The sequence below is a fragment of the Patagioenas fasciata genome, chromosome 1 (assembly GCF_037038585.1).
Source record: "Patagioenas fasciata isolate bPatFas1 chromosome 1, bPatFas1.hap1, whole genome shotgun sequence".
NCBI lineage: Eukaryota > Metazoa > Chordata > Aves > Columbiformes > Columbidae > Patagioenas > Patagioenas fasciata.
Window position 1 is genome coordinate 80,966,406 of NC_092520.1, and position 22,788 is coordinate 80,989,193.

The 22,788-nt window shown below is 37.2% G+C and overlaps 1 protein-coding gene across 7 annotated transcripts in view; it reads right to left on the reverse strand.

The window, feature by feature from the left end:
* Positions 1–22,788, reverse strand: part of ROBO1 (roundabout guidance receptor 1) — a 741,248-nt gene that overhangs the window by 61,052 nt on the left and 657,408 nt on the right. For all 7 annotated transcript variants that reach the window (XM_071809765.1, XM_071809757.1, XM_065862790.2 and 4 more), the window contains 3 exons: positions 20,493–20,631; positions 19,139–19,266; positions 1,644–1,768 (listed from right to left, as the gene is read on the reverse strand). In XM_071809765.1, the coding sequence (XP_071665866.1) occupies positions 1,644–1,768; positions 19,139–19,266; positions 20,493–20,631 (392 nt within the window). The remainder of the gene's footprint in view (positions 1–1,643; positions 1,769–19,138; positions 19,267–20,492; positions 20,632–22,788) is intronic.

Consider the following 22,788-nt stretch of genomic DNA (forward strand, 5'->3'; position numbering starts at 1 on the left):
AAGTTAAAGAGGTACTAACAAAGATCTGATATATATGGCTACCATAATGACCCAAGCAACTGGGCAAACCTAAGTAATTTGCTCTAACACCCTTTTTTAGAACTCACTCCAGGGTATTCTATTTATTTCATTTAAATGCAGATGTTGGTTTACTTATTTGTATTCTAACTTTCAACTTTCTAAGAATGGCACTGTTTTTTAAAGAAGAGATGCTGTTTAGGTCTCTCTAATCATAGCATGTGTATTCTATAATGAGCCTTATAATATAGAATTAAATCCTATGCCAGTTTCTACACAATAGTTTTGGTATGAAGCACACAGTATTTTAGCAACAGTGTTCAAAAGTCAGAACAGCAAGCATAACAGTATACAAGCCTGTCACATCAAATACTGGTTCTAAATTTCTACCTCTGGTTGAATAATTTGTGAAGGAGAATACTTCAATGTCACAGAAGCTATTTCTTATCCTCTCTTTATCTTGCCAAATTACATTTTGCATTTCCAAAAAGCATCCAAAGGAACGGAACACAAAAGCCACTTTAATATTACCAAACCCCATTAACTGATCTCGTTCTCCAGTACCACTGTTCATCACAATTGGTTACCATTCAGCAGAGTCAAAAATGAGACAGAAAAAATATGTACTAGACAATACTTGTCAAATACAAAAAAAAATCCAGGTGATAGGAAAATACAAAAATAGTATACCAATGTATTTATACCACTGAAAATTATCATCTATATTTGGTTACTAGTTTAGTTGTACTTAGGTATTTAGACAGAAATGTTGCAAATGGAGTAAAGGAGTCAATCTCTAAGCATTCTCAATTTCTCTGCCCTATTGTTTTGTAACACAAAGAACCCTGTCGTATCCTTTTGCACCATTCATTCCCTCATTGACTGGAAAACCAGACTCCTGTATTCCTTCTTTCCCTCCAATAAGGAATACTTTGTGTTACATCCCTCCTTCAAAAAATGACTCTGAAAGAAAACTCTGATTCTCTTGCTGTGCTATACAGTCTTTCACCCATTGGCTTTCAAGATCCTTTACAAGGAAGCTGAAAATAATTTTCCCTCCCATTCAAATAAGGAAGCTGGGAGAAAAAGTGACCTATTTGGGTATGAGATGTCAGCCAACTGACTGGCTGGGAGAGTAAATCTCCTTAGTCCCAAACCGGTATCCACACATGTAGTGGGGCAGATCAATACAGCAAACAGTTTAGTTTGCCAGACACACACAAACACATGGCAAACTAGCAGCTGAACCCAGAGACAAACTTTCTGAAAATCTGGGAGTTCAAATAAACTTCAGCACTAGTCATCTTTTCATCTCTTTAAAGTTTCTCCCTGACAGGTGAAAAAGATTTACATAGCAGTGAAACATGAAATGTTTCTAGTTTCATAGATTTATTTTTTCATTCACAGAGAAAGTGGGTAATTGAGCAAAACATAGATATTCTTTCTAGGAAGGCTGACATCGCCTAGTATGACTGTGCCTTAGAAATAGAGAAGAAATATCCAGCGTCTCCAAGATCTAGATCTCATTTTCACATCTTAAAAACAATAATGAACATATTTTTCTTTTATGTGACATCACCTCTTCAAGAAACTGCCAGGAAGAAGGACCAGAAAGTCTGTTTTACCTGACTTCCCTCTCTCCGCCAAAATATGGCTGGCTGAGGGTTTCCTGTTGCTTCACACTGGAAAGTCACCGTTCTCCCCAGTGCTGCTACCTGATCTCGAGGCTTTACAACAAACTGTGGAGGCTCTGAAAGAGGAAAATAATGAAAAAAAATAAATCACACTGCTGTCAGAAAACCAAAGTCAGCCTAATTGAAAGCCACAATTTGCCTATTGACTTTAAATGTTAAGTTTCTTTAATAAGGAATGGCAGCACAAAGAGACATCAGTCCAACAGTCACAGCATCACTGGGATCATCTTTTCTGTTGCTGGACTTCCCAATTAAAACTCTGACTTTGCATCACCGGCTTTTATTAGTGACAACTTTTACAAGAAAGTGAGTCCCAATGACTTAAGGAGACAACTTGCAACAGTCACGGATATGAACAAATTCGTTACAATTTGGTTTTTAATGGAGGAGTATGGCTGCAAGTCATAGAATCACAAATCTCAAATTGTAAGGGACCCATAAGGATCACCGAGTCCAGCTCCCTGGAACGGAGTCAGAACAGAGAAAACTTTGAGGGACAACTGGCCCACAGGCCACACTTTGCCAAGGGCTGTAATAAACACTGTTGAGTGACTATGTGAATTCATCGCTTACTTGCACAACGTCTTTGATTTAGGAAAGCTGAGGAGAGAAAAATCCTTAATTCCTTATAGAAGAGACTTTTGATGTGGTTGGGATTTCAAAAAAATGTAAAGTCAAAAGTCCCAGAAATACTATTGAATGAATTATAATCATTTACAATCTTCAGTCCAATTACTGAAGAGGAATCAATTTAAAGGACCAGCAGAGCTAAATGTCTTCCTCATTTACATAGGCAAGGGCATGTTCAAACAAAATATATATGCAAATGAAGGCAAATTTGAAACAGCTGCTCAGCCTAACATTATAAATATTGCCAGCATTGTCCAAGCTGCTGAATTTATACAGACTTCAAAAACCTCTTCATCCAGTAGTAAATAGAATGTCAAAGAATGTCAGTCACATAAAAAAAAAGAATCAGCATAGATGACAGCATTCAGTATCTTGATGGAGCTAGCACAAAAAACCACAATCTGGCTTGTTTTATAGGCTGTTAACACTCACTTCTTGAAAAATGTGCATTAAATAAAAGTCCATTTACTTATTTATTTCCAACTCCTTTTGATCATGTGTCCAAAACTAGTTATTCTCTTTCTTTTGGGTTGAGAATAAAGGGGATGTTTTGAATCTGATTTTAATAAGTCAAATGGTTTCAGTGTTTTGTTTTTTTCCTTACAAACCTTTCTGTATTTACAAGATTTTCCTTTAAAAAGAATGTGACTCATGTAATTTAAAGATATCACTCAATGTGTCCTTTCCTAAAAAAAATGGCTTTCAGTGTTCACGCAGGCCAATACTTTCAGTTATCTGTTCCTCATGCCTTGTGATATTGCTCCCTACTGAGTTCACATTAGAATAGAGTCTTCTTATGACCCTCTTGCTTTAGGAAGAATTTTTAAAGCATAACACATTATTATTTACATTTGGATTCAAATTCTACATATCATACAATTTCCTTAGATAAGAAACTACCAAAAGTGAAGGTGAGATTGACCTACAGTAATGAGCAGACTTCAAAACATTTAGCTCTGAAATATTCCATCAATACTTCAGAAGAGGATGTGGGAAGACTTTGACGTGGCAGCATATTTAATGTAGAATGGAAGGTGAAACTGTTGGAGGTTTGACACAGGGTTGTAAGGTATGATGTGGAAAATGGATATGAGGGTGAAGCACCTTTGAAATGCTGTTGGATTCTAATAACAAGAATAAATTTAGCATATAGTTAAATGTGGGGCTTGGCTGGTTCTGTACTGGTCTGGGACAAGCCACAGAAAACAGAACTGAGGGTTTCTAAATCCTGTGATAGTGCAGAGGATTTGTAAGGTTTCAGACTTCATTGAACTTGAGAACGGGTACATCTGTAGAGAGGTTAAAATGGTTCTGACCACTGAGAGATAGCTTAATTCTAGTACCTGAAGACTAATGTTCAGGGACGACTGAACACAAAAAACGAGGGGAAATCTAGTCTTTCAGATAAACATGGTAGAATATATAAAATGTAAATAGGTAAATGTTTCTCCAGGTATTATTCTAAATTAATATTTTGTATGTATATTATTCTTATAATGCACATATGTCTTATTCTAAATCTATTGCCATTAAAGTAAAAAAATTAAATCGTATTAGCTAGATCGTCAGAAGAATTCAAACAGAGTTAAGTGAAACTTTGTAATAAATTCCATCCAGTGTTTACTGTACAGGAAGTATTTCCACTGTCCTTTTTTAACTTCAGTTTGCTTTCACACCTTGGGTCACATATGTGTGGTATGTGATGAATATACTGTAAAAGATGCTGAAATAATAATCCACTTAAGGAAAGAACAACTTCTATCCTTGAGACCTTTAAAACAGAATTAATTTTTTAGGGAACACTTTAAAGTTCAACTAATGCATTCACCGAAGAAAGAAGACATTCGGATTTGTCTCGTTACATCACATAAAAACAGACAGAAAGTGAGCAACCCATTACCTTTCTCTTTGCCATTAAGTTACCCATACTTCATGCAGAATTTATTCTGTGCGATGTGTCTTGTCAATAACAAGTAAAAGATGGGAGCTGATTGGTTGAAGGACATGGAAGGGGATGGATGGGAAGGGGAGAAGAAGTTCTCGTCACAGTGATACGATGATTAGAAGATGGTCAATAAAATTTCAACTTACCAGACACAACTAAAAACGAAAACAAAACAAAAAGAAAACATGGAATAAATAAAATTGAATAGACATGAAACAAAATAAAGAATAAAGCAAAATTAAAAAGAAATAAAAGAAAATAAACATGACCCTTGGTAAGGACCTTAGAAAGCACACATATATTCTGATAGATGAAAATATCTTTAAAATATCGAATCATATATTTTTATTTGACTTTTTAGCAGAAATCTCTATCAAACGCTGAAGAGGAAAATGGCTAACAAACTGAAATAATGATCAGGTAATCTGGGTCTACTCCAAGCTTTTCTCATGAAATGTTGTGTAAGCTTGAATAAAGTTTCTTTGTTTTCATATTGTTATAATTTCTCTGTATTGAGAGCTTTCCATGGTAAAATTAACTTTAAATCTCCAGTAAATACCAATCTGCAACATTGCTGAAATGGAACAGTGACATTTACACCCTTTCTAAAGCATCAAAACATCTATAAACGGAAAATAGTTTTCTGAGGCCAATAGCTATTACAAAGCAAGTTTATTAAAAAATTAATAATATGCTGAGACATTTAGCCCACACACCAATCTCTTCAGTATAAGATCACTGTATCAAGATCGTTATACTCACTATTAAACAGCAAATACAAAGTAAACCACAATTAAAATTAATTTGAAAAGATTCTTAACCCTTTTCTTCCACTCCACCCCAAACCACAATTTCACTAAAATATTCAAAACTAGAGATTTATTGCAAAATATTAGAATTTTCAACAGAAATTATCAGTGGTAAATTATCTAATATTAAATTATCTTTCAACCACAGCTGAAAATTTTCACAAACTTTGAAGTGGCACAGTTCCTGGCAGGCTAACTTTGCTTATAAAAGAAAGGCATGTTAGAAGGCATTCCAACCACTTATCACTGATTGAAAGAACAGATTGAATCTAAAAGTGTAAAAATCATGCATTTCAGAAAGATACACAGATACCGTAAAAAAAAAAAAAACAAAACAAAAAAACAACGAAAAAAGGGTAGTTTATAGAAGATAATTACAGCAAAAGTCCAAAAATAATATTTTTTAAAATGCATGTTACAAATACTTTGGTCTTATCACTTCATGTTGAGAGCAAACCAGCTATTGTTCAGCAGGGTCCACTTTCATATCAGGTAGGTAAGCATCTGCAATACACCATCTTTTGATAAAACATATGGAGAAAAACTAATAATACCCAGTCTGCCAACATTCATTAGACATGACGAATATTGGCTTACTGTTCAAATAAATACAGAGGACTCCAGGTGTATTATGAAAATGAAGCTGAAAGAATCAGATATAAAATTGGAATTTGGATCATGCTGAAGCCAAGAAGCTGCAACTGAACGCATCAAAACCAGATCATATAGAGAATTTGGGTTTTATGTTGTTAAGAGATATTTTTTTAGGAAATAATCCCAAACAGAGAAAGATGAGATTTCAATTTTTCAAAGCTTTGTTTTTTAGTTAAAGGGAAATATTCTGGACAGACAACAGCCTTTTTTAAGTGTGTGGGTTCAGTATTGCTCAAAGAGAAAATTGGTGTGCATTTTTATGTTCAGATTATCCTGGCAAGTCTGCGATTTGTAAGAGGAGTGGCCAAGAAATGATACACAAGAATTCCTGAAAGAAATACACCCATCCTCGAGACTCAGCTTCAAGTAACCACTCCTTTTTAACTGAAAAGCTCTTTACTAAACTTGCAATTACTGTCTGACCTGCTCTGGAATTGGAAATACTTCTCCATAAAACACAACTCATACTCCACATGAAACAGTCTGATAAGAGACTTAATGGGATGCAATTCTTGCACAGAAGAAATTACACTAAGTTATCAAATTTCCATTACTCAAAAGTGCCAAAAAGAGAGTTTAGTCTTCTTGATAGCAACGCAACGCTGCTTAAGCCCCATACTGAAAGCTCACTTGAAAATTTCTAACAGATAGAAATCTGTCTTGGTTGCTCAGTTACATTTCCACTAATTAAATTAACTTGCAAGTGCTGAATTTCCACTTTTCCTTTTACCAGACAGTTTTGTTATTGTAGTTCAAAAATAACCCTTCCAAGCAAATATATATATTTTCCTGCCTGTAAAAACAGAGAGGATACTGATACATGAAATAAATCCCTGCTGAAACAGGGCATCACATTGGTAGCAAACTTGTGGCTATGGCAAAGGGTGAAATTTCATAGAAAAACTTGAGTTCTGCCAGAGGGACATCGTGTGGTTTAAAATAACAACAACAGCAACAACGGCAACAAAGACCACTCGTGTAGTTTGATTTACATCCTATTGATGTCTAAGGTTACTAAAACTGAGATGTAAATAGTTTTTCCTCTGTTACAGCACATTTTATTTGACAGAACTTTCAATTATAAAATAAATTAATTTTCCCTGTGTTAATCATGACTTTTCACGGGGCAATTAGTGGGAATAACCTGCTTGTAAAGACAGGAAGTTAGTATGTAAAACCACAGATACCAAAGGAATAATATTTTTGCCTTTCAAATAATTCCCTTGACATGTGAGGTTTTTTTTCTTGGAAGACGTGTCCAGTCACCAAACAAAAACCAGAAGAAAAGTGGTTTCCAGACTAGTGACATGATCTTTTAATGCCTTATTCTTGCCAGCAACCCTATCGACCTCACTGGGACCACTGGTATCATTAAATCCACTCGCAGGGGTAGGAATTTGCAGTTTTAGGAGTTAAGCTACAGACTAGTATAGTTGCCAGATGTCAATGGAGCAACTATTGTATTTGACAGATGTAGTATTGCAGGGTCACAGGATAATCAGGTTGGTGGAAGCAACCTTGGAGGTCTCTAGTCCAACCTCCTTGCTCGAGCAGAGTCAGCTATTGAGTCAGACCAGGCTGCTCGGGGCTTGATCCAGTTAGATCTTGAAAACTTCAAAGGGCTGAGAATGCACAGCCTCTCCACCCAGTGAAGAAATTTCTCCACATATCCAGCCTCGATCTCCCATGTTTCAACTTAAATCCACTCTCTCTTGTCCTCCCACCACGTACCACTGTGACAAGCCTGGCTCCATCTTACGGACAACTTCCCTGTAAGTATTAGGGGCTGCTTTTACTTTCCTCTGGAAGCCACCTGTTCTCTACACTGTGCAAGCACTACCCTCTCAGCCCTGCCTCACAGGATATATGTAAATATGAGACTTCAACCTACTGTATGTAATGTGTACCTCTCTAAATAACACATTTCGTAATTCTTCTCATAGAGGTGAATGCCAATGTTAATCTAGTGTTCCTCTGTAACTCATTGGTTTGCTCATATTTAGAATGAAATATTATGGTTGTGTCTTATTTCTTAGTCTGATATTGGACAAGCTATAAACTTCAAGTACCCCATTCTTGAAAGCTGTGACAGTAATTATCTATTCAAAAAGAGCAAAATCATAGAAATTTTCATTCATTTATACTAATAAGTTGCTTTTGAGATACTGAGAGTCAAGATGGTACTTAATTACTAACCAGTATTCTGTTCTCCATATTAAATACTCATTAATTATTTTCTGACTATTACTATTTATTAATACCTTCTAGGTGCTCAGAAGGTATCATGTTATTCAGCTAACACAAGCTGAATACTGTCGATTTAAGCTCAATACGCTTCACTTTTGAATATTTATATAAAAATCTTCACATCTTCAAGGACTTCTTGACACCCACAGGGGCTATTATAAAGGAAGCAAGACAGTATAATTCTATACCAGAGAAATGAAAAAATCCCAGTCTTCAGGCTGATAATTACATACAACAATCAGGCTCATATCCCCTCTTTAGCTTCTGTGTAATTATTTGGCCATATGACTGATCTAGGAAACAGCAGTCACAATGGAATTTAGATTGTTTTCAATTAGTTTTGTGATACATCAATCCCAGTTCAAGTGACAAATAGGAGAGGTTGAATGTGCCTGAGAAACAAACTGGTAGGAGGTGGGATGAGAGCGTGAGCCCATGTGCTGGAAGAGACAGTGGAGCTCTGGAGGAGGCATCTCTGACGCAGTTGGCCAAGTAGCGACCAGATGGTGGGAGACGAGAAACTCCAGAGCAGGCAACAGAGATAGTATCAGGATAGTTACATTATCTGTCATGGAGCATTGCACTTCTACAGAATGGCTGAAACTCAGCTGTTTATAATCTCAGGAGGAAAGGAGTGGGTGAGAAACCCACTGTTTATAACCTCAGTCTGAAACGAGCGGGTACAGAAAAACTGGGTACTAGAGTTACATGCAGAGGAAATGTGAGAGTCTGAGTATGTTTAGCAAACTCTTCAAACTCTGACTGCTCACTCTTTAAAAAAATAAAGAAATTATGAACAATTTTATTTTCCAACTCCTTCTCCAATTCCAAATAAAAACTCAGCTAAAAAGTTGCCAACCTCTTCTGTTCATAAATTTGTTTCATTGCTAAGCCTGTTAGGCTCTGAAAGCCAATTAACTACTTTTTACCTTCAACCATCTCAACAAATCCATTGAATGCCTTTCTGCAACATGACTATCAGGTATTTGGTTGGTGTTTTGCAAAAACTATTACTAAGAGAGATACTTTAAGACTGTGTTTCATTTCCTATCTAGTGATTTCTAGGCTGTTTGTTCTTATCAGAGCAACCTGAAACACCCAATATCCTGGACTGCACATCTCTTTGCAGTCATTCGTGGAAAGTATAATTTTCTGCAGAGAACTAAACAAATTCCAAAATCTCTTGTTCTGAAAAAATATAAAGGTGGCCATTCAGCTGTCTCCTGGCTTCAACTTGTGAAAAATATGGGAAAATAACACTGGGTACATTACAAAAGAATTCGGGTATATCACTTTTCATTCTCATTGGTCTCTCTGTTTTCAGCTGTCACTTCTTGAGGTCATATATGTATCTATATAAATAATTCACATTTCCCCAGATTTTCTGCTAAAATTCACATTCATGTAAGACCAGACTGGGACACCCTTATTCAACACGAATGCTTTCACAGTACGCAGTCCCAGGGTATGAAGTGTGATACAGTGCAGTGCAGACTTCTGAGGAAAGGTCTAACAGTCTGGCGCCAAGCATTCTACAGCCACACAGCTGAGGCAAAATGTTTAATGGAGATTTTTGATGTTTCAAATCAAAAGTGATGACTTGTAATTCCAAACCCCCAACAAGGGAGTGATCGTGCTTTATTACATTTATGATGACTGGAAAAATTCTGTTTTGGATTGCTGCTGATGTGTCAGATAAGCACTTCTTAAGTTTAAAGGATGAAGTGACTACGGTAACTTCAAAGTTACCAAAGGCAAGAAGACAGAAATCTAACTGATTGGAAAAGAAATAGATTAATTGTTTTCTATGATAAAAATTAAAAATGTGGAAAGTCTTTGCAGTGTGGTTTGAAAAGGCAGCACTTCTCAGGTTAATGTATGTAGTACACAGTTTAAAACATTTATAAATCCTGTAGTCCTTGCCTTGAGGTGACAAAAGAAATGTGAAACATGGGGGTTAGAGGACAGGGAGAGGGAGAGAGGGATTTAAGGTCTTTCAGAAGTTCCTCTCCTTCTGTCCCCTCCCCCTTCCTTGCTCTGTATCCTCCTAAACCATCCTATAAACCAAATATCATCTAGAGAGCACATTTAGGACAAGTCTAATTCAATGTATTTAAAAACTAGAGTGATGCAGTAAACTGTGGAGTCCTGTGTTTAAAAAGAATGTAGGTAATTTTGGGCACTGCTGGAATCAAAGTAATCATGGCTACAAATATTTATATTAAAGCCTTTTAAAAGGGTGAAATAAGGGTTAAATAAGCTATACAGAAGTACAAAAAGATTATGATAGCTGGATACTATTTGAAGAATTCTCAGGAGCTTCCTACTGCATTTTTTGACATACAGAAAAAGATAGCAGAGCTGAAAAGGAAACAGAGTGGGATTTTTATCCCAGCTGTTTTTGATAACACAGTTTTCTTCTTGGAAAGAAGTACTTGAAATCCATAGTGACCTTCTTATAATAAGTTAAAGCTATTTGAGAAAAGTGGCCAAAGCCCCATGATCAATGGATACCGAACACACACTAAAAAGAGAAGGACAATAAATCTTTCCAGTGCAGTAACTTTTGATCATTAAAAATGTTGTTTTGGACATGCAACACTCAGAAATGAATACTATCAACTGAAACAGATAGTATTTCAGAAGAAATCTGGACTTCTTTTTATGGGGACACCACATCCCCCACATACAGACAACCCAAGACTACATATGGGACACTAATACCCAAACTTCTTTGGTAGCGTTACTTAGAACGTGGCCATGACACGTTAACAAATTTTAATTATAAGTAGCAAAAAATACAACATATAACAATTTTATATAAGATGGAATTAGCCATCAGGTACTCAGAAATTTTATTGTGACAGAGGTAGAAAAGGGAACAAGCTGCTTAAGGAAGTAAACATATCGTGAAAAAATAAAATGTAATAAAAAATCTGGGGACACTCAGCCTGATTTTCATAGCTGCAGTTATGATGGCCTAGGGATATTAGCAAATGCTTGGAGGCTACATCTTCAGTTAGGTTAGTCATACTCTTTGAGGAAAAAAATCTGACAAGGTCTGAACACCCAAGAACTTTGAAGGAAGAGGTACAGAAAAGGTCATCAGACCTTGCTGGTGGAAGACAGGACCACAGTAGAACTCTCAGGAGAGTTCCTCCTCCGTACTGAGAGCCAAGTATCACTGTGCTACCTTAACTGTGTCCAGAGTGGGCTCTCGTTATGCCACTGAAAGATGCAAAGAGATCTGAATCCCCTTCAACGCTGTGTTTAGAGAGCACAGGACATTTTTCACAGATATCATAGAACGTCCTGAGCTGGAAGGGACCCACAAGGATCACTGAGTCCAACTCCTGTCCCTGCACCGGACAACCCCACAGTTCACATCATGTGTCTGAGCGTGTTGTCCAGACTCTTCTTGAACACTGTCAGGCTTGGGGCCGTGAAACCTCCCTGGGGAGCCTGTTCCAGTGCTCCACCACCCTCTAGGGTGAAGAACCTTTTCTTAATGTCCAACCTAAACCTCCCCTGGCACATCTTCCTGCCATTCCGTCAGGTTTTGTCATTGGTCACCAGAGAGAAGAGATCAGCACTTGTCCCTCCTCCTCCCCTTGTGAGGAAGCTGTAGCCGCCATGAGGTTTCCCTCAGTCTCCTCTTCTCCAGGCTGAACAAACCAAATGAATTTAGCCAACCCTCATATGGTTTTCCCTCCAAACCCTTCACCAACTTCGGAGCCCTCTTCTGAACACTTTCCAGTAACTTTATAACCTTCCTATCCCGTGGCAACCCAGAACTGTACACAGTGCTCCAGGTGAGGCCGCACCAGTGCAGAGCAGAGCGGGACAATCACCTCCCTCACCTGGCTGGCAATGCTGGGCTGGATGCACCCTGGGACACGGGTGGCCCTCTTGGCTGCCAGGGACACTGTTGGTTCATGTTCAACTTGCTGTTGACCAGAACACCCAGATCCCTCCCTGCAGAGCTGTTTTCCAAAATCTCTTCCCAAGTCTGTATGTGCAGCCAGGGTTGCCGTGTCCCAGGTGCAAAATCCCGTGTTGAACTTCATGCGGTTGGTGATTGCCCAGTTCTCCAATTTGTCCAGATCTCTCTGCAGGGCCTCTCTGCCCTCAAGAGTGTCAACAGATCCCTCCAATTTCATGCCATCATCAAACTTATTAAGCATTCCCTCAAGTCCTGAGTCCAAGTCCTTTATGAGGACATTGAAGAGCGCCGGCCCTAAGATGGATTCCTGCAGAACCCACTAGTGACTGGTCGCCAGCCCAACATAACCCCATTTACTAGAAACCTTTGAGCCCGGCCCGTCAGCCAATTACTCACCCACTGCATTGTGGGTGGATGCTGGCCATCTTCTCCAGGAGGATACTGTGAGAAACAGTATCAAAGGCTTTACTGAAATTCAAAAACCTTTATGAGAACAAGACAAGCAACCTGATGTCTGTCCAGACAGCTTTGTTGGTTTTTTTTCTTTTTTTTGTTTCTAAATCCTCTCATCTTTTTCCATATTTAAATGCAGAAAAAAAAAAATCACCCCAAACTTTGGGAATTAACGTGTGGTCATAGCAACAAGAGGAGCATGCAGTTACTGCCTGCAGAAAACAATATGAGCATATTTGGTATTTAGCAGTTTAACTTGAAGAAGCAGGTTCTTTTCCTTGCACTGGAAGATTCTGATACTGAGACTACAAGGCGTATCTAGTTTGTGCATAAAGATTGCAAGATACTTTATTACCAGTTCCTGATTATCCAGAACCTAACAATAAAACAGTTTAGTGTTCAAATAAAACATAATTCACAGTACCAAATGGTACTCAAAACAGCTTATCAAAACAATGTTTGAATGTACTGTTATTATAAGTCAGCATTTCTTTTTTGTCAAGAACCAATTCAGAGATGACTCATTTTAATGATGCACATCAAGTAACAAAAATAAGAGAGTGGACTATCATCACTGTACAGTCCCTATGAATAACTTATAAAAAAGACAAAACTAAAGTGTGTATTATCATTTTATGGATGTTTAGCATAATTGAATAAAGTCTATTTCAGAATGAACATATAGCAGAAGTATTGTTTAATGAACAACCAATGAAAATTATTATTCCTCACACACTATTTAATTCTATACATTAAACCAAAAATCTGCAAACTCAACAACTTGTACTAAAATTCTACTTTGTCTGTTCTAAAGGCAAAATTATTGAAATGTTATCTTTAGAACAGCAGTCACAAAATAAAGTCTGCAACAGTGATGGCTGATACAAAACCAATTTATTTTTCCCTAGTCATGGGATTTAGGAAATTAGAGGCAATTGAAAACAGTCTTCAGATTTTCTTTGCTACTTTTTAATTTAGTGCCGAAGTATGCTACACAAATCTACTTCCTTCAGTTCTCTGCAGTGAATGAGGTAGAACTTTAAAGAACTTTACAGTAAATAAAACCCTTTCAGCAGGAGAAAGCCTCTAGCTTCAACTTACTTTTGTAGTGATTTCTCCAAATTATTTGGACTTCTATTCTACTTGCTCAGAAACAACTGTTTCACGTCTTTGTTTCAAAGTACTAAATCGTAGGAAGGGATCTCAAAAGTTTTAAGCAGCATTTCCCTGTAAGCAATTGCCACTATCGTGACACTACAAGCAAAACAAGTGAAACTCCATTTAAAATCTTAAAAGCCATGGAAGCACTTATTTATTAAAATATATTAGATGGATTTGAAGCAATCATAAATTACTTTTTTTTTTTTTAATTGCTTAAATATTTACTGATTCCTTCTTTTACTCGTATTTTAGAAATGCTTCAGGAATCTTGGTGCTCATCACTTGCAGCAGTAGAACAAGCACCTTAACGGCACTATTCTCTTCTTCACACGGTTTCCTCAGTTCCTTCCGATTAACTTTTAAGATTTATATTCTTTCACCAGAAATAGGTAGTAGTCAAACTCCTCAGATCCTTGATAGAAATCTGAAGTGCTGACATAGTTTACAGCAGTCATGAAGGAGAAAAGGGCTGCCTCCCTAAGATACACAAATCACAAGAGATGGTTTCCCTCATTCATCCTGTCAAAAGTTTATTAATTAAAAAAAATCTTGAAGTTCATAGGAATATCACTATTCTTCCTTCCTCTTTCATAAGGTCTGAAGACAGAATATGGCCTCAAATTAAGAGAAATACTGACTTAAAGAGAGACCAAGTACACGAGTTCAGATTTAAATCCAAACCCTAGTTTTAATATTCAAGTGGTTAAATTCACCCATGATACTGTGAGGCATTCACTGAAACACATAATAACCACCACATACCTGAAGAGCATTTTTGTAATGTCATAAAAATCTGAATTTTGTCTTTGTCATTTTGATGTAGGTAGCTCAGATGCTTAAAAGAAATTACATTTACAGCCAACTTATAATGTGTACCAGTGGCCTGACACAGTGGAAACATTCATATGGTACCTGGCAGATAAAAGAGCAAATTCTATTCCTTTTCATTCTGGGTGGTATTCTCAGCCCTGCCCAGAAGCCTTATCAAATAGGTGTCTTTTACGGTGTGCCTTGAAGCTACTTTATACAAAGAGGGAGTGGAAAGAGGAGGAAATTCCAGACCTGAAGCTTGTGCCATCTTTTCAGATTAAAATTCCTTGTCAGTTGACTAGTACACCAAAATCAGAGCCAGAAGTCACTTATCAAAAGTCCTCACTATACACCTCACCGACAAGCTCTGTTAACCCTAAAATTAATGACATCATAAGCTAAAACACCTTGATATCAAAGAACACCACTGTAAAATACGAATTGGCCAGAGCAATTTCCATAGGAATTCTTCTTTTTTCTTGCCAAACTGATAACACTGTGTTTAGTGTCTTTGAATGGCAAAATTTACATGTTACAGTTCAGTCACTGCTGCTGTGTGTTGAAGTGCATATTAGGCAGGGCACTGTAACAAGGATTGCGAGGAAGAAGAGTAAAGAACTCGAAGTTTGAGGATCGTTCACACCAACCCAATGCTGATCAAGTCGTACTGTTGGTATTATATATTCTTGTAAAGTCCTCAAGTCAACTGACCTACTTGACCTGTTTCTTTTTCAACTCCTGCTGAGTAGCAACTACACTGTCATTGCTATAATGGTTCTTGGCCTACTGCCTAGGAGAACCTTCCACTGGAGCTGTAATTTCCACTAGTATCAGATAGTAAAGCTCATTTCAGCATAAATTATAAACTTATTATAAAATTAGATGTTAAAAAAGACTAATTAAGTACTGCAAATGGGAGGGAAGCAAATGGAAGTGGGGAAAAACACGGAAAACCTTTGGGTGTTAGATTTGCTTAAAAGCATTTTTATTATTAAATGTGAATTTTACAGGTTTTTGAAGAAGCCCTAGTTCTATTTCCATTAAAGCTAAAACTAATTTTCTTTCAGAACTGAGGTTCTGAGGCATACATTTTTGATAATTTTGTGTCTTAGGAACATGGGCTTCAATTAAATTGCACATAATACCATAATTTCTACATTCCTGCTTCAAGGCATAAAACTAAGCAAATCGTGTAACAGAGATCTCAATGAAAACATGAAAAGCAACTTGCATTTATATTAAATACACAATAAATATAACCAACTTGCTAAGTGCTAAAGCAAGGGAGAAATCTGCTGGTTCCAGAGATACACTTTCGGTCATTGTTTCCCTTTGCTGAAGCACATCAGCTACTAGGTAAAATATAATGTATTGGTAAAATATAATGTATTGTACTCTGGGTTTCTTCCTGGCACTTTGAATTGACTGGGGTATTTATTTAATAATTAATCATCTCCTGAATTAAACGCTTCCACATGTATTCAGGAATGTCTCTGGATGTCCTACATATGCACTACATACTGCTGCAAAATGAAAACAGTGGACCCAGACACTTTTGGGAAAATGCAAACAACAGCAGATTACATTTTCTTAGCTATTTAATTTTCCAAGGAGAAAAGAAGATAATTTGACAGTTTGAAGGATGAAAATGCTTTTAAGCTGCAACAGTAAAAGACTAAGTGAAGGGTTCAAATTTCTATGTCAATACAGAACTCCAAATTTGGTTTAGGAATATGACTGAAATAGCAAAAAAAAAAAAAAAAAACCAAAAACCAGCATCTCTACTCCACTTATAATCCCCAAAGTTAGAAGTCTGTATAAAGGAAAACAGTCATTCCAGTAATTAGAATCTTTGATGATGGTGCCGTGAGCAGGAAGAACATTAACATGGAACTGATACTCCCTCCCCTCTTCTGCATTTTCTACAATTAGCATCCCATTATGTACAGCTGAACTCTCTGAGCTGACAGTTCCTAGTCCGCAGCCCCAGACGGGGCCCGTGGGCTGAGCTGTGCAGTTTTCCCCAGACAGGGAGCACTGCAGGGCATTCCAACATCTGCCACGTCAAGCAGGGTCAGAGCTGAGCTGGAGGTTACATTAACGCCACCAGATCCAGGGCAGCTCTCTGCTGAGACACCACATTAGCTATCCGCCGCGCTTCACCAACACATCCCTGACACCTTGCTATCTCAATCAGCCCTGCTGTTGCACGCTCCACCTTTTAATACCCTAGATAACCCTGTATCGTGCAGAACATAACGGGTCAACCACAGTGCTTGAGGCCTGAAAACTGACAAGTATAGAAGAGGATGTGTCCTCTTCTCAGCAGCGCTGCCAAGCTCAAGGCCCAAGAGGTGTCCTGAAGGGGCCTGCTGACAGCCATGGCTGCTGCAGCCCATCCTGCACGCAGGGCAGCAGCTCCTTTCCTCACACAGACATACAGCTTCTGGGGGCACCATCAACAACTTTCATATTCATTCTGGAGTAGTCTGGCCTGAAAATACCACAGCCTGTTGCTGAGATACTGAGGGGAAAAACAAACCACCCAAAACCCACCAAAAAAAAGCTAAACCAAGCACACAGTGCCCCCCCCCCCCTTTATCCTTTGCTAAATTTAACAGGTCTAAACAGTGGAAGGTATAACTTCTGAGGCCATGATTTGTAACACAGCACCCCGTTTACAAAGAAATAAAGAAATACCTCTATTTGGCATAGCAGAACACACATCACTTAATCCCTACAGTCAATACATCACATGATAATTAATAAAAGAGTAGAAGATACTCGTCATTTCCATTTCTTAAATTATGGAGAAAAAGCACTATTCGTATGAAAAAAAACTCCTCAAAGAGCTGTGTGTCCATAAACAGTAATAATAATGTTATCTTGCACTGAAACAAGATCAAATTTACCTCTCTAGATGGAGCACAGTCAAAAAGCTGACCCTTTAGGGGGAAAAAAAGTGTTTTAAACAAGAGAGAAGAGGAAGGGAGTGGAGGAGAGGGGAGGGGAGGGAAAAAGGATGAAAAAAATAAAAGGAAAAATGTGAAAAAAATCTGGATGAAAAATGCATGTTTTCTAGAGGCATCTTTTTTTTTTTTCTGCCCATGAAATGAGGTCTCCTAGATACTCGAGTAAATGGATTTTGATAATAATTTACTACATTGCCAACTACAAATTGGTCTTACACATTACAGTTTCTCACATCAATCCTTTCTACAAAGACATTAGTACAGACAAATGGCTCAGGAGGTAATCCATTCACACTGTGAAACAAATTATCCCATAACAGTATCCGCAGAGCAAAGCTGTTACATTGTAAATATCTACTGTGTAATACAAGTACTTCAAAATAATAAGAATCTTGCTGAATCAAGACTTAGGTTATAATCATGTTTCTTAAAAGTACCATTTTATTATCAAAATTAAAAAGATCTCACTCAAGATCTCTACCATCTACATACTTATGTTGTTTTATATCCACGTAGCACTGTTAACCTAAATGGGATTACAAGAATGTACTTGCTTATTACTTTGAATAGGACTGTGGGGAACTACAGCTACCAATAGCTTATTTCCAGAAATGTAATTGCTCAACCAGTCATAAAGCAAATTTTGTTACTACTAACATTTTACAAGATTAGCAGCTGAAATGTGATTTTCAGAACAAACTGGCATTTAAAATAATAATTCACTATCTTTCTTTTGAATAAACTGTGCTTACTGCTTATGCGTTAATCTTTTTTTTTTTTTTTTCTAAAACACTGAGCATAAGAACTGGTTATTTTGCAAACATAAGATATCAGTTTTGATGTATAAACATCATGGTGACAAACACAACAGAGCATCTCAAAATTTTTGGTTTTATGAGAGCTTCAACAAAAGAATTCCTATGTTCCTAACAGCGACAGATGTTAAGGACACCAAATGTTTCTGGTGGAAAACGGAGAGCAAGTTAAGGACAAGACCTTTCCTGTTATAGTGAGTGTGTAAAAATAGAGGTCTGTTACCAAATAAAATAACTTTTAAGCCTATACTTCCCCAAAACTCCATAATGACTAATTCCCACTGAACAGAGAAAAGGACAGAAGGACCATCAGTGCTCAGAAAAAAGCATCAGGGTGACATCATTGCCTGTCTGCTGGCCAGGAAAGGAAGAGAGGGATTATCTGAATAGTGAACATCTGGATTGTGTATATAAAGGCAATGAAGGATTTTTATACATATTAGTTCACTGAGTTCCACTGAATTTTTCTCTTACAAAGAAACAGTAGTGCTACGATACGTTTTTATAATGAAAAAGCAGCAGGAATTCCAGTGGTCTGGGTTAGTGTATTAAAAGACACCATTCACTGCTTCTTTACTGTATTTAATTGAAAAAAATTAGGCAGATACTTGAACTTACAACTCTTTTCAAGTTAAAACAATGTAGTTTGGTAACACTGGTTTTCCTTTTTCCGACAGCATTTCAGATACAAAGACTGTAAGTGGCATGACTCTGACCATACTGAAGTTCAAAACATATTCGCCTCTCCACGCCAGTACTTTGAAGATGGCTTACAAAAACATCTTACATATGAAGTGCTTCATTTTCTTAAGAATACAACCCAAGCCAAATTTATATTTTTGCTTACCATAGACCTCCTGCATAAGTAGCAACTCTGCTAGTTGTGTATAGATGCAACTAGTCTGTGTATAGCAAATCTATCAAGTTACCATGCAAAAAATTCAGCTTTATTCCAGGTAAAAGTACTATGTAAAGAAACGTTCTTACCTTGAACTGTTAGAGTTGCTGATGCTTCAGCTTTTCCAACCATATTCTCTGCAACACAAGTATACGAGCCCATGTCTCCTGCCATAACTTTCCGGATTTTCAAAGTATGATCATCACGGATTTCATATCTTCAAATACACATAGTAATAAACAATGAATAGGAATAATAGAACTTTGCAAAGGGTAAAAATATAGTGTGATTGCTTTCAAATATTTTTATTTCTACATTTCTCTTAGAAATAAAAACATGTAGAAATATTTATAAATTGACAATTTAAAAATAAAGTTTTAAAAGCAAAATGTATCCAAATATTTGAAAACCTTATTTTTATTTCATTCGCAATGTGCGTCAGTTTTACTGACGTCAGTAGAATTTCACTGGCATAGTAAAATTGTAAAGTGCTAATGCAAAACATTTTAATTGCTAGAACTCTTTTTAACAAGTAAATATAATAATATTCTCTCTATAATTTTTCCATCTGAATGAAGGATTTTTTTTATATGATCGAAAAGAAAATATTGTTCTCAAGAAGATCACAATTGCTTGAAAGTCAAGATAAATCACAACTCGGTCAATAATTTTTTTTAAAGAACAGTGTGGCCTTTTACCATTTTATCTCCTTTTATCATCTTTTTTTTCCTCGTATAATGCAGTCAATATGCTTCTTTTTCTCTTAGAAACACTATAATTTTGATTAAAGCTATACCATAGATTAACAGGAAGCTGGATTTGGATGACTGGAGCCAACTGTTACGGGTTTTCTTCTTTTTATCCCCTCCCCTAATAGGTTTTTAACTGATTTTGGGGAAGTCGTAGTAAATAACTAAATAATCTATCTATCACAGAATGTACTTCTTTTTAATAAGGTGCTTTATTTTTTGGTCAGAATTAGAGCACTGAGAGAAACAAAAAAATGTATGTGGAAATTCAACAACAAAAACATGTATAACCAAGGTAGCTTTTTACATTACCAGGCTACATTTTATATTAATTGCAGTTCCAATATATACTTCTTCATGTTGTAATCTGATTTACTATTTGTTACACATTCATCAAAACTTCTAGTAATAACAAAAGGCTCGTCAGGTGAAGAATTAATATGTATCAGATATTACTGACTGAGTTATTTTTGTTGTATTTGTCATGTGTTGTCACAACAAAAGCTTGAGAACAAGCTGTTCTTAAGTTTCACTATAAATTATAGCTTCAAATAGAGCTCGATGGTAATTAGAAATGTCTTATTAGATGAGTCAGGCTTTCTCCATTCAAGAAAAATAAATGCTAGCTGTTGAATGTCGAATGGTTACATCATCAAGCTAGATGTCACAAAATAGGTAACTCCATCTACCGCACCTTCCTTTTGGTAACTCCCCATCATCTTTCCTCCACCTTACAGTAGGGACCGGGTCACCTCTTGCCTCACACTTAAACTCCGCACTATCATCCACAGTTACAGCCAAATTACTTGGTCTCTTCACAAAAGATGGTCTCTCTAAAAGGAAATGAAAGGGGAAAAAAAAGGGGATTAGTCCAGCAGTTCTGTGCCCAAATTGCAATTTTCCCTCAACTGTGACTGTAAGAGTAAGGGGAGCAGGATGACAAATCTAACGGAGGCGTCTCTGCCGTCATTCCAGCCGCTCTGAGTGCCACAGGCAGCAGATCTGCAGCCCTGATGGTGACCAGATGCTCTCAACAGTGGCTCAGGGTCCAACCACAGACTTCACTGGAGGTTTCGATTCAATGGTGCCTCTAAATTTGAAGGCTAAGTAAGGTCCAGCACAGTATTTCTATGAGGTTGCTTGCAGGTATCAGCAGCAGCTAGTGTTTGATGCAATCATTTCCAATGCTGCATTACAAAGACAATGTTTCCTTTCGCTAGTACACATAAAATAAAACAAGACAGAAAAACCCACAAAACCCAGAAATTGCTGTTATCCCTGACTTACATTTTAGGACATAGATGACCCAAGTCCTGGCTCATCAGATTAACTGCCGCATACTTTTTCACAGAACCAAAACAGGATGTCAGTACTGGCTGTGCTACTCTGGCGACCCAGCTACTAGCTGGAAATCTCAGGAAAGGAATTGACACACTTTTTTACCTGTAAAAGGGTTCAAAGCTTTACAGTGCTGGGCTATTCATGGTTTAATAGTTTCACACCAGGCTGGAGTGCAGTGAGGTTTGCACACACATAAGGAAAAGTGTTTTTTTGCAATTTCTGGGATACTCCAGGAAGCATTATCCATATTGAAAGGCAGCAGCCGATGACAACAGGATGTCCATAAGAGAAGAGGGAAGGTTTAACATGAGAGTGCTTGGCAGGTTCCTTTCCCTAAGGCAGATGACCTTTTTGCCTATAAACCTGTGAAATCTCTGAGGGAGTTGAGAAGGCACTTGCATGTTTCGACTTGTATCTATTAAAGATGCAAATATCATCTCCCTGGAAGTGGAAGAACCCGAAGCCATTGGCACAATCAGGAAGTTAGAATACCCAAAGATATGACATAAATTTCTCATAGGAGTACAAAAGCACCAGACAGAAGGATAAAGAGGCAATCCCATATTCCTAGTGTCTCACATTTGTATTTGAAAAAGGTAGTTCTGAATGTTATTTGGACTTTGTAGGTTAAGGTAGAGAGATTCAGTATTGCAAAACCTTAGTGAATGGTTCAAGTGAAATGTGAACTGAACAAAATCCTATAAAAGAACTCCCGTTATTCTCGAGGATATTCAAACCAACTGGACACTTGTTTTGTAGAAAACTTACCTTTGCTTGCAATGCTAGGCAAATCATGTTAGAACGAAACAGCAATTTGATATTTAAGCTGCCAGTTCTAGCCTAGGTTGATACACAAGAAGTGAGAAATAAAAGAGAGACCCATAGACATGAATCTAGCTGTCAATTAAAAAAACACAAATACAGACTTCCCCCCACCCCCACCCCAGCCCCTTTCTTGTGTTGTAAAACGACAATCTGAATGCGAGTAAATAACATTCTGAATTAAACTAATGTGAAATAATAGTTTGGGGAAGAATATTCAGCTTAATTATGCAAGAGAAAGGGACTGATGCAGTAAGGCCAGGACTTACAGGACAACAGCAAACCCACAACAGGCACAGTGTTCTCTAGATTGGTTTCCTAAAGGCAGAGTAATAGCCTGAGGGCTTTTGTCTGCCCGTTCATAACACTCTTACTCAAACCTATAAATGGGTAAGGGAAATCAGCACTGATTTAAGTATCTATCTTCGTCACACAACTATTTGGTAAATACAAAGAAAGGTTAGCAAGGATCACTTTGAAACTTTCTAGTATTACCATTTCTGGCATGCAATCCTCTCTCTGATCTAAAGCAGAGACCTAAAAGCAAAAGTTCAACATCTAAATAACCAAAACCCATAAACAGATGATTTATGTTGAAAGATTTTAATATATGAAGTCGGCATGTTTCTCATACTTTTTGACGCATATCTAAGGCCTGAGTTGAAAGAATGAGGTGTATTAAAAATTTCTAGACACAGACTGATAAGACATTTAAAGCTTTACTGTCCTATTTGAAAAGAAAACCTCACTAGTTTTCCCAGGGTGAAACTCAGAAACACATTTGAAAGGAAAATTAGATGAAGGAAAAAGCAAAGAAGGCCTCTCCC